The sequence below is a fragment of the Pecten maximus genome, chromosome 17, assembly GCF_902652985.1.
Source record: "Pecten maximus chromosome 17, xPecMax1.1, whole genome shotgun sequence".
Lineage (NCBI taxonomy): Eukaryota > Metazoa > Mollusca > Bivalvia > Pectinida > Pectinidae > Pecten > Pecten maximus.
Window position 1 is genome coordinate 24,198,060 of NC_047031.1, and position 14,086 is coordinate 24,212,145.

The 14,086-nt window shown below is 36.5% G+C and overlaps 1 protein-coding gene across 1 annotated transcript; it reads left to right on the forward strand.

The window, feature by feature from the left end:
* Window positions 1–2,214: 2,214 nt before the first annotated feature.
* Window positions 2,215–5,505, forward strand: LOC117315237. Its single transcript, XM_033869384.1, has one exon. The coding sequence runs from the start codon at window positions 2,215–2,217 to the stop codon at window positions 5,503–5,505; it is 3,291 nt and encodes a 1,096-aa protein (XP_033725275.1).
* Window positions 5,506–14,086: the final 8,581 nt, after the last annotated feature.

The window sequence follows — 14,086 nt, forward strand, 5'->3', positions numbered from 1 at the left end:
CATATATGTCAGCACCTGAACAGGGAGAACTACTTTTTTGTATGCAAACTTTCGCTGTAGGCCTAGTTAGCATACGGGGTAGGTTTTTCGTTTTCGTTGATAAAACATGTTATAAACAGAATATCTAACAGTGTCTTCAGTAATACCAAATATATTTCACTCGTGTGGCTAATATTTTGATATTTTTCACCCGTGCTGCGCACTCGTGAAAAATATCAAAATATTAGCCCCACTCGTGAAATATATTTGGTATTACTGAAGACACTGTTAGATATCCTCTATATCATTGCTGACCCTTTTCATGGATATATGTGTGTGTACATAGTTTTAAGTGATGCAAATATCCATACTGTGAAGCCTTGTTTGCTTATTTTTTTAAAATATAAACTCGATCAACAATACATACGACATATGCGAATGGCGGAAAATTGGTTGCTCATCACAAATGGCCGCAATTATTGTTTTTTTTATTAACGAATATGCGACAAATGCGATAACAATTATAAATGCATCTGCGTTTTATACATTCCTATCAGGGCTTCATTATAAATCATACTGGAATAACTTATCCGAAGTGAGTATATGAACTGAATAAAATGACACTTTTCACCAGGTATGTATTTTACCAAATAAGGAAGATACACTTACCTGTATAGCTTGAACTACTTCATCCGTTACCGCATGCTGACGCCGAAGACCTAGTGATCTGAGTACCGATGTAGTTGTCTACAGCTGAAATAACAGCTTATAATTAATATTACATAAATATAAACGTGGCTTTGTAAACTCACTATATATAACATGCAATGCTTTTTCTCGCAAACATGTCTTCTCAACTTTCATTCAAAATACATTAAAGATATAACATCCTCATAAAGAGGGAATCAATGATGTGGTAAAAAAACAAATATTTAAAGCGTTGTCCAAATAGTCTGAAAAACAAACATACAAACCTTATAGATACGTGATGTTGGTAGAAGAGAATAAGAATAATATCGGAGTACGTGTAGTCAGCAAAATGATATTATCTAATTAGATCCTGTTCTGACAATGTTTAAGGAAAATTATCAGAAATTGTATTTAACAACATGTTACACATTTTTACTGAATATAAATTATGATTTCAAAATGTAAAATTGAAAAAGCAACTTAACCGTATATTCGAACATATAGATAACAGCACAAGTGAACATAAGCGGTACAATGTGTACCAAACCATTTTAAAACTCACCTAAAAGGTTATTAAAGCTAAATAAAAAGGATACTAGTGGTATTGTCTCCGTTCAAAAGGCTGGTGTAACTGCTTTGCTCCGCCATCTTCTATGAAAGATTGCTCAGCGCATGACTAGCCGGAAGGCGCCATAACGATAAACAGCGTTATGGCGAGGCGAAAAGACGATGTTTAGCGGGGCGCCATAACGATAAACAGCGTTATGGCGGGGCGAAAAGACGATGTTTAGCGGGGCGCCATAACGATAAACAGCGTTATGGCGGGGCGAAAAGACGATGATTAGCGGGGCGCCATAACGATAAACAGCGTTATGGCGGGGCGAAAAGACGATGTTTAGCGGGGCGCCATAACGATAAACAGCGTTATGGCGGGGCGAAAAGGCGATGATTAGCGGGGCGCCATAACGATAACCAGCGTTATGGCGGGGCGAAAAGACGATGTTTAGCGGGGCGCCATAACGATAAACAGCGGGGCGAAAAGACGATAATTATCGTCTTGTCGGGGCGAAAAGACGCTGTTTATCGGGGCGCCATAACGATAAACAGCGTTATGGCGGGGCGAAAAGACGCTGATTAGCGGGGCGAATTAACTCGCCCCGCTGATTAGCGGCTTCACGTTTTCGTTATTTCGCGTTGAGTTGTGGCGTCTTTTCGTTATGGCGCGGCGCCATAACGCTAATTATCGGGGGCGAAAAGACGAAGATTATCGTTCTGTCGGGGCGCCAGAACGAAACAACGAAATGGCAGAAATCAGCCACCATACTCCTCGCATATCGATATACAAACACACAAACACTCAAAAGGAAAACCTGTATGTAGATTTGGCTTTCCATTGCCGCCAATGTCCAAAACTATGGTATTAGAGCCTTTAGATGAGGATCATGAAAGTCTAAAAAAAAATACCAAGAACTACAGAAGAAAATTACAGATATGAAAGATGCAGAGCATTTGACGTTTAACAGCTTTCTTGAAAATGTTGCCAATATGTCAGAAGAAGAGTACATCTTGTGTATTAGATCATCTTTAAAGTCCCCAAAGGTGTTTCTTAAACGAAAGCCGTCTGAGGTACGAATCAATCCGTACATGACATCCTTACTACAGGCTTGGAATGCTAATCATGATCTACAATTTGTACTTGATCCTTATGCTTGTGCTGTGTACATTGTGGCTTATATCAGCAAATCCCAAAGAGGAATGAGTATACTTCTTGATGAAGCTTGTAAAGAAGCACGAAAAGGAAATATGGATATCAAGCGTCAAGTAAGACATATGGGCAACAAATTTTTAAACAGTGTTGAAGTTAGTGCACAAGAAGCAGCATATCTTACACTCCAACTTCCACTCACCAAATCATCTAGAGATGTTGTTTTTATCAACACATCAGAGGCAAGTGAAAGGACATTTCTTCTCAAGCAAAAAGATGTATTGGAAGAACTTTCACCACAATCTACTGACATTGAATCAGATAACGTTGTGAAACGTTACTCAAAACGACCAAAACAGCTTCAAACAATGTGTTTGGCAGATTATGTCTCGGAACTTGACATCACATACCCGATAAAGAAAAAAGACCAAAAAGAGGAAAACAATGATGATGACATAATTATGTCTGATTCTGATACTGAGGATGAAACTATAACTATTTCAGAAAACTGGACAACATTAAACATGCCAAATGGGATTGTGTTTAAACGTAGAACAAATAGAAAAATAATTCGTTATGTGCGATACAATGCCAAAACTGACCCAGAAAATCACTACAGAGAAAAACTTCTATTATTCCTGCCATGGAGAAAAGAGGATACCGACTTACTTGGGGGATTTAGTACATTCCAAGAACATTATGAGCATGTTAGACACATTGTTGACACCAAACTTATTGAATATGAACATCATGCAGATGAACTTGATATTGCCCTACAAACAGCAACTGATGACATGAGTGAGGAATTTGACCAAATAGCACCATTGACACAGCATATTGACGAGGAAGATGATCAAGCTGGCTCACGAGATAGTGAACAATTTGTGTACTACAAACCACAGAGTGCCTCTCACAAAGATTATGATATTGGAATTGATATCGGTGTATCACAAACTTTCCCAAATATAGACCATACACCTAACATATTACCAAACACAGAGTACCTGGAACTCGTACGGAAACTAAATATAAAACAAAAGGAATTTTTCTTGCATGTGTTGCACTGGATCAAAACAAAAGATTGCCCATTGTATGCATTCTTAACAGGTGGTGCTGGTGTAGGAAAATCTGTTGTTATCAAAACATTATACCAAGCATTGAAAAGACATCTGTGTGCTAGAGAAGGTGACAATCCAGAAAACTGCAAAGTTCTCTTATGTGCACCAACAGGAAAAGCTGCTCATAACATCAATGGTACAACAATACACACTGCATTTAAAATCCTTCCAAACCGCGGTTATCAGAGCTACCATGTTGATTCCGACACACTGAATTCACTCAGGGTCAAATACAGAGATTTGTCTATTGTCATCATAGATGAAGTTTCAATGGTTGGAAACAAAATGTTTTCACTGATTAATGAATGTTTGCAGAGAATCAAGGGTAATCAAAAACAGTTGTTTGGAGGAGTTAGTGTCATTCTTATTGGTGACCTTTATCAGTTGAAACCTGTGATGGACCACTGGATATTTCAAGATCTACAAGAACAATTAGGTCCACTTGCAACAAACATATGGAAAGCATTATTTACAGTACATGAACTGAATGAAATCATGCGTCAGAAAGATGACAGAGACTTTGCTGAACTTCTGAACAGACTGCGTTGTATGGTAAATGGCAAGCTATCTGAATCTGATCTTTCCACTTTGATGTCACGAGTTGTCAAACCAACAGATGTAAATTATCCAAAAGAGGCCCCACATCTGTTCACAACAAACAAACAAGTAGACAATTTCAATAATAATATATTTGAACAAACAGAAAACACCAAAGTCAGAATACCATCACTTGATACAGCTGTTGGTGACATTCCTACAAATGTAAAAGAGAGGCTTGTAAGAGCACTTCCAAATGAAATCAGCAAGACAGGAGGATTACTCAATGTTGCTCCCATTGCTGTTAGTATGGCGTATGAAATCACTGTCAATTTAAACATTGAAGATGGGCTTGTCAATGGTGCATGCTGTCATGTAAAATACATAGAATACAAGCAATCAAACACAGACAGACCCAGTATTGTATGGGTACAGTTTGAGGATGATACAACTGGAACTGAGGCTAGATCAACATATAAACATTTACGTTCACACCACATTTTGCCTACCTGGACTCCCATATTTGATACACAGCGCACATTTTTGTACAACAGAAAATCCTTCATCAGGATACAGTTTCCACTCCGACCAGCAGCAGCTAAAACCATACATAAATCACAAGGATGCACTTTAAACAAAGTTGTAGTGGACATGACTTCCACTAGAAAACAGCCACATATGCACTATGTAGCAATGAGTCGTGTAAGAAATCTGTCAGACTTACACATTATAAATCTCAATGAACAAAAAATTTCAGTTGACACTGCAGTTAAAGATGAAATACTGCGGATGTACACGGAGGCTCCATTACAGTTGTGCTACATACCACCTTACACTCTCTCCTCTAACAAACTCAAAGTTTCTTTCCTCAATGTAAGATCTTTACCATTACATATCAAAGATATCAGACATGATTTCAATATCATAGCAGCTGATGTGTTGGCTTTTGCAGAAACAAAACTGAAAGCAAGTAATTCAAGTGACAGTTTGAAGCTTGAAGGTTTTTGTATTGAGAGAAATGACCAACAAAACACTCAGACTCCACATCATGGACAAGCAATTTATTTTGGCAAAAACATTCAATTTGCAAAAAAATATATCTTCACTTCATTTGATTTTGAGTGTATGATTGCCAATGTCAGCAAGGAAAACAAGAAAATTCAAGTTGCCATTATTTACAAATCACCAAAACGCTCATATTTAAATCTAAAAGCACAAATTCGACACCATATAAAATCTGTGATAAACACCAATGATCCTTTTGTGATTTTAGGGGATTTTAATGTTGATACCTCAGAAAACGAAACATTTTTGCACTGGATTGAGTCAGAATTCAATTGCAGACAGGTTGTATCATGTGTCACAACTGACTTTGGTTCTAAACTTGACCTAATCTTTACCAATGAACAAAATTGTATATCAAGCACTGTAGAATGTTGCTGGTCAGATCACAAACTTGTTTATTCTGCTTTTTAAACATCACTTTGTAGCATCCAAGTCAAAACCGGAATGAATGAAAGATTTTCTGGGGGGAATGCAGTTCTTCCGGCCCTCCACTTTTCTTTTTAATTGCTTTTTGTTTTTAGGTCACCTGAGACAAAGTCTCAGATGACCTATTTTAATCGCCTTTTGTCCGTCAGCGTCCACTATGCGTCGTCTGTCGTGCATCCGTAAACAATTTGTATTTTGTGAATTTCATGACCCAGCGGTCTCAAGTTTGCCACTAGGGTGGGGGTAAACTTTACTATAGTTTATATAGGGAAATCACACTTTTGACTTTTATTTGTTGGATTTGTAATGGAATTCAATCTAATTTGGTTAACATTATCAGCATGGGTTGACTGAATAATGGTATGCACATGTTGGCCCTGACTGACCCCCAGGGCCTGATGGGCGGGCCGGAGCTAAAAAGGGTGAAATTAACTGAAATTTCAAAAATCTTCTTCTCTGCTCTCAGATATGAAGGCATGCAATACTCTTCATAGATGGAAAGGTCTTTCGGTGCTTTACCAAAAGTGTGAATTTCATGACCAAGGACTCTCACGTTTGCCCCTTTGGAGGGGGTAAACTTTATTATAGTTTATATAGGGAAATCACTATAATTTGTTTGATTAGTATTGGAATTAATTCTACCTTGGTTAACATTATCAGCTTGTGATAACAGTTTGATGGTATGCACATGTTGGCCCTGACTGACCCCAAGGGGCTGATGGGCGGGGCTAAATAGGGTCATTTAAATTAACTGAAATATTTCAAATCTCAGGTGACCGTTAACGCCCATGGGCCTCTTGTTCCTTTTATTCTGTTTGAATGTGTGAATCAGTAGAGGGAGGGGGTGGGGTTTTGATCACAGGGGTTGACACAGACAGTATTACACAGCAGCTCATGGCTGCTGGGATGCTGCTAAAATTTTCAGACATATGTATGCACAATAGATTTATTTTCTTAGCTTTCTCCATATGTGCCACTAATTCTTATATCAAATACCTCTATAGTATAGATTTGCTATGTTTCAGTTTTCTACAATTCACTTTGATGTTTAAACTACATACTGTGCTAAACAGCCAGCAGCAGTGATAGACCAACCCAAAATACTGTTATTGTCAACCCCTTAAATGGAGTTGTATAAGGAAAAATATCGAGTTCTATGCTAAGAATTAAAACAAAATATTTACAGTAGAGAGTCCTGTCAGCAATGTCATCACAAAAATCTTCAGTATGTATTTATGAATATAAATGTAAAATGTACATTTTAATCTAAATATTATGTATAGACTTCCAACAACTATCTACAAAATAGTTTTGAAAATTGAATGATTATCATTGTGTCATGCTTGTTAACATATCCTGTACTATTTTTCAAATACGATTACAGGACTTTTTGTAATTAAGAGTATGAGTTACGGTGACAAACTATGATTTGTACATATATCTGATGTCACAGTGCCTTCATTTGACTTCAAATATTTTCCGTTGATCTTAATTACCTATATAATATGTCATGGTAAGAATTACAAATATTTCAAACATTTATTACCACTATACTGTACCATGGAAAGGATGTTTGAAGACCAAAGTCTTCCATCCACTATGAACATTGATTATTAATATACTGTACCATGGAAAGGATGTTTGAAGACCAAAGTCTTCCATCCACTATGAACATTGATTATTAATATACTGTACCATGGAAAGGATGTTTGAAGACCAAAGTCTTCCATCCACTATGAACATTGATTATTAATATACTGTACCATGGACAGGATGTTTGAAGACCAAAGTCTTCCATCCACTATGAACATTGATTACGACTATACTGTACCATGGACAGGATGTTTGAAGACCAAAGTCTTCCATCCACTATGAACATTGATTATCACTATACTGTACCATGGAAAGGATGTTTGACCAAAGTCTTCCATCCACTATGAACATTGATTATCACTATACTGTACCATGGAACGGATGTTTGACCAAAGTCTTCCATCCACTATGAACATTGATTACCACTATACTGTACCATGGAAAGGATGTTTGACCAAAGTCTTCCATCCACTATGAACATTGATTATCACTATACTGTACCATGGAAAGGATGTTTGACCAAAGTCTTCCATCCACTATGAACATTGATTACCACTATACTGTACCATGGAAAAGATGTTTGACCAAAGTCTTCCATCCACTATGAACATTGATTATCACTATACTGTACCATGGAACGGATGTTTGACCAAAGTCTTCCATCCACTATGAACATTGATTATCACTATACTGTACCATGGAAAGGATGTTTGACCAAAGTCTTCCATCCACTATGAACATTGATTACCACTATACTGTACCATGGAAAGGATGTTTGACCAAAGTCTTCCATCCACTATGAACATTGATTATCACTATACTGTACCATGGTACGGATGTTTGACCAAAGTCTTCCATCCACTATGTACATTGATTACGACTATACTGTACCATGGAAAGGATGTTTGACCAAAGTCTTCCATCCACTATGAACATTGATTACCACTATACTGTACCATGGAAAGGATGTTTGACCAAAGTCTTCCATCCACTATGAACATTGATTATCACTTTACTGTACCATGGAAATGATGTTTGACTAAAGTCTTCCATCCACTATGAACATTGATTACCACTATACTGTACCATGGAAAGGGTGTTTGACCAAAGTCTTCCATCCACTATGAACATTGATTATCACTATACTGTACCATGGAAAGGATGTTTGACTAAAGTCTTCCATCCACTATGAACATTGATTACCACTATACTGTACCATGGAAAGGATGTTTGACCAAAGTCTTCCATCCACTATGAACATTGATTACCACTATACTGTACCATGGAAAGGATGTTTGACCAAAGTCTTCCATCCACTTTGAACATTGATTATCACTATACTGTACCATGGAAAGGATGTTTGACCAAAGTCTTCCATCCACTATGAACATTGATTATCACTATACTGTACCATGGAAAGGATGTTTGACCAAAGTCTTCCATCCACTATGAACATTGATTACCACTATACTGTACCATGGAAAGGATGTTTGACCAAAGTCTTCCATCCACTGTGAACATTGATTATCACTATACTGTACCATGGAAAGGATGTTTGACCAGTGTCTTCCATCCACTATGAACATTGATTACCACTATACTGTACCATGGAAAGGATGTTTGACCAAAGTCTTCCATCCACAGTGAACATTGATTTAAGTAACGACTATACTGTACCATGGAACGGATGTTTGACCAAAGTCTTCCATCCACTATGAACATTGATTAACGACTATACTGTACCATGGAAAGGATGTTTGACCAAAGTCTTCCATCCACTATGAACATTGATTACCACTATATACTGTACCATGGAAAGGATGTTTGACCAAAGTCTTCCATCCACTATGAACATTGATTATCACTATACTGTACCATGGAAAGGATGTTTGACCAAAGTCTTCCATCCACTATGAACATTGATTACCACTATACTGTACCATGGAAAGGATGTTTGACCAAAGTCTTCCATCCACCATATTGAATGCTGGGAAAACAATTGATTATCATCCACTCACTTAATCAATATTCATAAGATCATACACTATGATATTGAACTTTTGAATCACTTATGAATATGCAAAGTATTGTAATTATTTTTTAATAACTTTTTTCATAAAATGTGACATCATTAAAAAAAAGATATTATCTTAATATTGAAGACATCAAATGACTATGATTGCTTTAACAGTGTTGAATGATTGTATTTAGCTTTTACCAATTCTTTGTTGAATATTGAAATATTGTTATGTATATATGTTGTTCTACTTTTATATCATGTAATAAAGAAATCTGTAAGCTATACTAATCTATACTATAATTCCACCATTGCATGCATTGATCAGTATAAATCCAAAAAAATATAGCCTTTAGTAATAATGAAATGGAGAGCATCACTGGCTTTTCTGTAAAGAAAGGGTAAAAGTCCCTCCATAAAAACATAATTCATACGAAAAAAGCATATTCAGATATAGTATTATATGCAAGTAATGTAAACTTAACAGGACATTATTGCTGTAGTACATATCTCGGGTAGTCGTTAATTCCTCTATTTATATATTAATATGAAAATATCTATTTCCCTTCTACAAAAAAAAAATTGTATCTACAAAAATATCATGTTATTATTAAAATGTTTAAAGCTAACGCAATATGTTTATTGTTTTTTCCCATGTATATTAACCATGCATGAAATGTGACACAATACATGCTGTGTATAGTACAGTACAGTACAGTACTTTGTTACTTGACGTTTCTATTATATGGTGTATTTAAAACATGATTTTTGAAAAGTAAAGTCATTTAATTTAAACTACATCCAGAGCAATTAGGGTAAATTGTCAATGACATTACCACAACAGGCAAACCAACCAGTTTCTCAGCTTCTTGAGAAAGAAACAAACAAAGGTAGACAGCATTAAACGTACCACACATCTCAACACTTCACCTAAATGTATGCTTCAACCCTCCCTACTGTACATATAGGTCATAGTTGTCAATTGTGCTGAAATGTGAACAATTTAATCACCTTACAGAAGAAACCCAGTGCAAGTAGCAATAATTACTGAAAAGAAGGATTATTAAGTTATTATTAAGTCTTTAGAGTCACAGAGATCAGATGTGTTAAAGTCTTCATGTAAAGGGAACTCTTCCTTTTTACACATCAAAACTTATGTCATGGGCCTCTTGTTCAAAAGAATGACCTTGAACTGCTTTCAAGGACATATGTTGTCAAATGTTCTAAAATATTTTCTTCTTAATAAGGAGGCCTACATGCCTTATGTTTGGAATGTTATATGCTGGGATTAAAGTGTAAAGGGATGACCTTGACTTACTTAGAGTCACAGGAGTCAAATTTGTTTTATAAAAAAGTAGAGTAAAAAGTAAGTAATTCTTTAAAAAAAAAAAAAAAAGGGTTAGAGTGATAACATTTGATAACCTATACGCTGAGATGAATGATTATCAGCTTATAGACCACCGATATTCAAATGATTGACCTTATTATGATATGACATTACATCATAGCTCATCAAGGTCAAAGATGCTTCATGTTAAACCCATTTCTTACATTAATGCCAGGTGAGCGATACAGGCCCATTGGGCCTCTTGTTAGAATTGAAAACTTCATCTTTCAACAATGTGGAATAAGTGATGTGAATATGTATATTAATCACTATTTGGTCCGGATGAAGTGGTCTGAGAGCTTTTACAGTGGAAGGAAACCGGAGTGCAGGGGAGATAACTCATGTAGTCGGGTAGGTAAACCATAGCCGTTAACTTGGAATAGAACCCTGGTCGCATAATTGAAAGTAAGATGAGTTACTTGTGATTTTAACACAGTACCACTAAACACTTATCAATTAAATTCTTCGAATTTGATTTAAGTCAAACATGATGGTATAAATATATAGACAAACACCAACTGATAAAATTTAAACACTTAGCAACTGGATACTTGATTCTGTCATGGATCTTGGTAAAACCTTTTGCAAAGATCACATGGCAGCGGCGACATTTACAAACCTCAATGCATCCTTCAACGGATGTTTTTTGTAGAACTGCTTAAGTTAGTACTCACGCTGAACAACTTCACATTCAACGGATAACACTAATTAGTGGTTAGTGGTACGGTGATACAGGAACATCTGTAAGGTCCATCTTGAGGAATGCATTCGTTTCGCGAATAAGTACCATCGGACCATGAAGTTTGCTGCCGACATTATGAACGCTTTCTCTTTAATAGAAACGTGCCAACCACCAAAACTCCTCCGGTAACCAACAAACCAGTTTTGCTTATTATCGACATTTTTCTTTTCTGATGATGACACCCTTTGGTGAAAATAAAGGGAACAATATTTGCATCGTCCATGTTGAATTTGTGCCAAATCTTTATATCTGTACTCACTATTTACCTGGTTCATACTTTTGGCCCCATCTCTTAGTCCAGGGTAGTGGTCTCTTCATTCGTTCAATTACTTATCCCCATCGCTGTGGGTTGTTTTCAATAAGATAAAGTTGATATATAACGCTAGATTCCAGAAAAGAATTCTCTAAAAGTAAAACACTCATATCATCCTTTTTGACCCCGCACAACAGCACCTTTGAGTAAGACGAATCACTTGTAAAATTTTGAATCCCAACCGCATAATGATGGTAACAGTCAAATATGAGATATCTGATATTTATTGCTGACTTTAGAAAGAAGTCATTGAGAACAAAATAACCAAGTCCACTGTTTGAACCCGTCCTGCAGCTCTAGGGGAGATTAGTCCCTCCATTTGTACAATCTGGAATACCCATCTCTCTTGAATGCTTCCAACTAAATATGAGTGAACAGTCCAAGAGAATAATTCGTTAAAAAAGGGCCATGGCCTTAACGGTCACTTAAGGTTTGATAAATTTGGCAGATTGTATTCCCGTGACCTTGAATTTTAGGTCAACATTGTTCATTCCAGTATGCTACAAGCCATATATCATATTTGTATTTTCTCACGAGAAGAGGTTTAAACTATTTTAGCGTACTTGAGCCTGGTGGCCTTGAATGAAGCTCAATTTTGCCATTGATTTTTTTTCGCGTTGATTATTATCTTATATATTAAATTTGCATTTGGTAGTAACAAAAGGAATTTGTGAGCAAAGAAACGTTTTTGATAATGAAGTAATCAATGAAAGAGCAACAAATATTTGTGCAAAATTAAAAGATTCAACATTAAAAAATTTCACCCTGGACAATAAACAAGAGTACAATAATGTAGGAAAATAAAAATTAGAAGACGTTACAAGCTTTTAGTAAAATTGCTTCCGATGGCCCAATATCAGGTATCTTAGCCTCTTGCTTCATTAGAAGACGTTACAAGCTTTTAGTAAAATTGCTTCCGGTGACCTCCAATAAAGGGCAATGTCATCTTTTGAACAATCTTGATATACCTTCACTCTTGCATGCTATAGGTCCAATATCAGGTCTCTGGACCTCTAACATACTGAGAAGAAGCCATATACAATTTTAGCATATTTGACCCCTGTGATCTTGAGTGAAGGTCAAGGTCATTCATTTGAACAATCTTTATAGCCTTTTACCCCAGCACGCTATATGCCCAATATCTGGTTTCTGGGTCTTTTGCTTAAAGAGAGCAGATGTGACCTATTTGACCTTGAATGGAAGTCAAAGTTATTCATTTGAACAATCCTGATAGCCCTTTACCTCAGCATGCTTTAGGTACAACTTATCACAAGGAGACTTAACACGAACATACCGCAGCCTCCCAAGCACACATACGCACTTACAACACTCATGCATGTCGCACGCACGGAAGGCCGTCCTTAAATGACCTTAGCTGTTAATAGGACGTTAAACAAAATAAACCAAACCACAGATACAACTTAATTTTAAAAGATTTTAGCATATTTGATCCCGGCGACCTCGCATGTGGGTTAATGTTGCATTTATAATTAAAAAGAACAAAAAACATCATGTTTTAATAGAAATTCAATATTTAATGATTTCCCGGTTAGTTCTGTTTTTTTTATCGGATTTTAATGTTAGGTGTCCAACGTCTTTATCGGGATGTTTTCGTCGTTCCTCGTGTTCTCGCGTGGTCACGTGACCGGCACGAAGGACTACATTAACACTTGGTCGGTAAATATGGCCAGAGCACCCGACCAACGTATTTTGTCGTACAAACAAATATGATACACTTATTCATCGTGCTAAGAAACCGATAAAAAGTGCTGTACATTCTTCTATTTATTCAAGTATGGTTACATAACGGCGTTATAAACTGGTGTTAATTGAAGAAATGCCGATTAATTGACTACTTTTGAAGTAATTTTGACGATGTTTGTCATTTTCGTAAGAATGTACAGCACTTGTCGTTGCTCTCATACAATTACCTTCACGCTCGTACCTGTTTCATAAGTATTGATTTAGGGTAGTCGGGTGCTCTAGGACGATTCATAGAGCAAGTGTTAATGTTCATTCTCCAATATTGGAACTCTTCAGTGTTTTAAGTATCGAAATCGGCATATAGAAACGAACAAACGTTAATAAACGAATGCAATGGATCGTAATTAATTCAATTAATTATTTACAGATGATTCCCAAAGACATAAGGTATAGTTAGAAATTTTCGGCTGTACACATGCAAGTTTGTAAATTCGTCACTGTGATGAAACCACCGTCCTCGTCGTTGCCATGACAGCCGATCGAAGCTGCGATCACGAATGCACTGACAAAGTGAAAGTTGAAGTATTTTTCGCAACATGCGGTTTAAACTTAAAATTACAATCACACCTCGTGTTGATTGGGGTTGTTTAATCATACCTGATCAATTGAATTATCAGAAAACTAACAAAAACATTAAAAAACACAGAATGAAGCCTTCGTGTCAGGCAGTGCAGACACAACGCGGGATCTGTAAACAATGTGACGTCATTGGAATGTACAAGTTGCAACAATGTACAACAATGTATATTT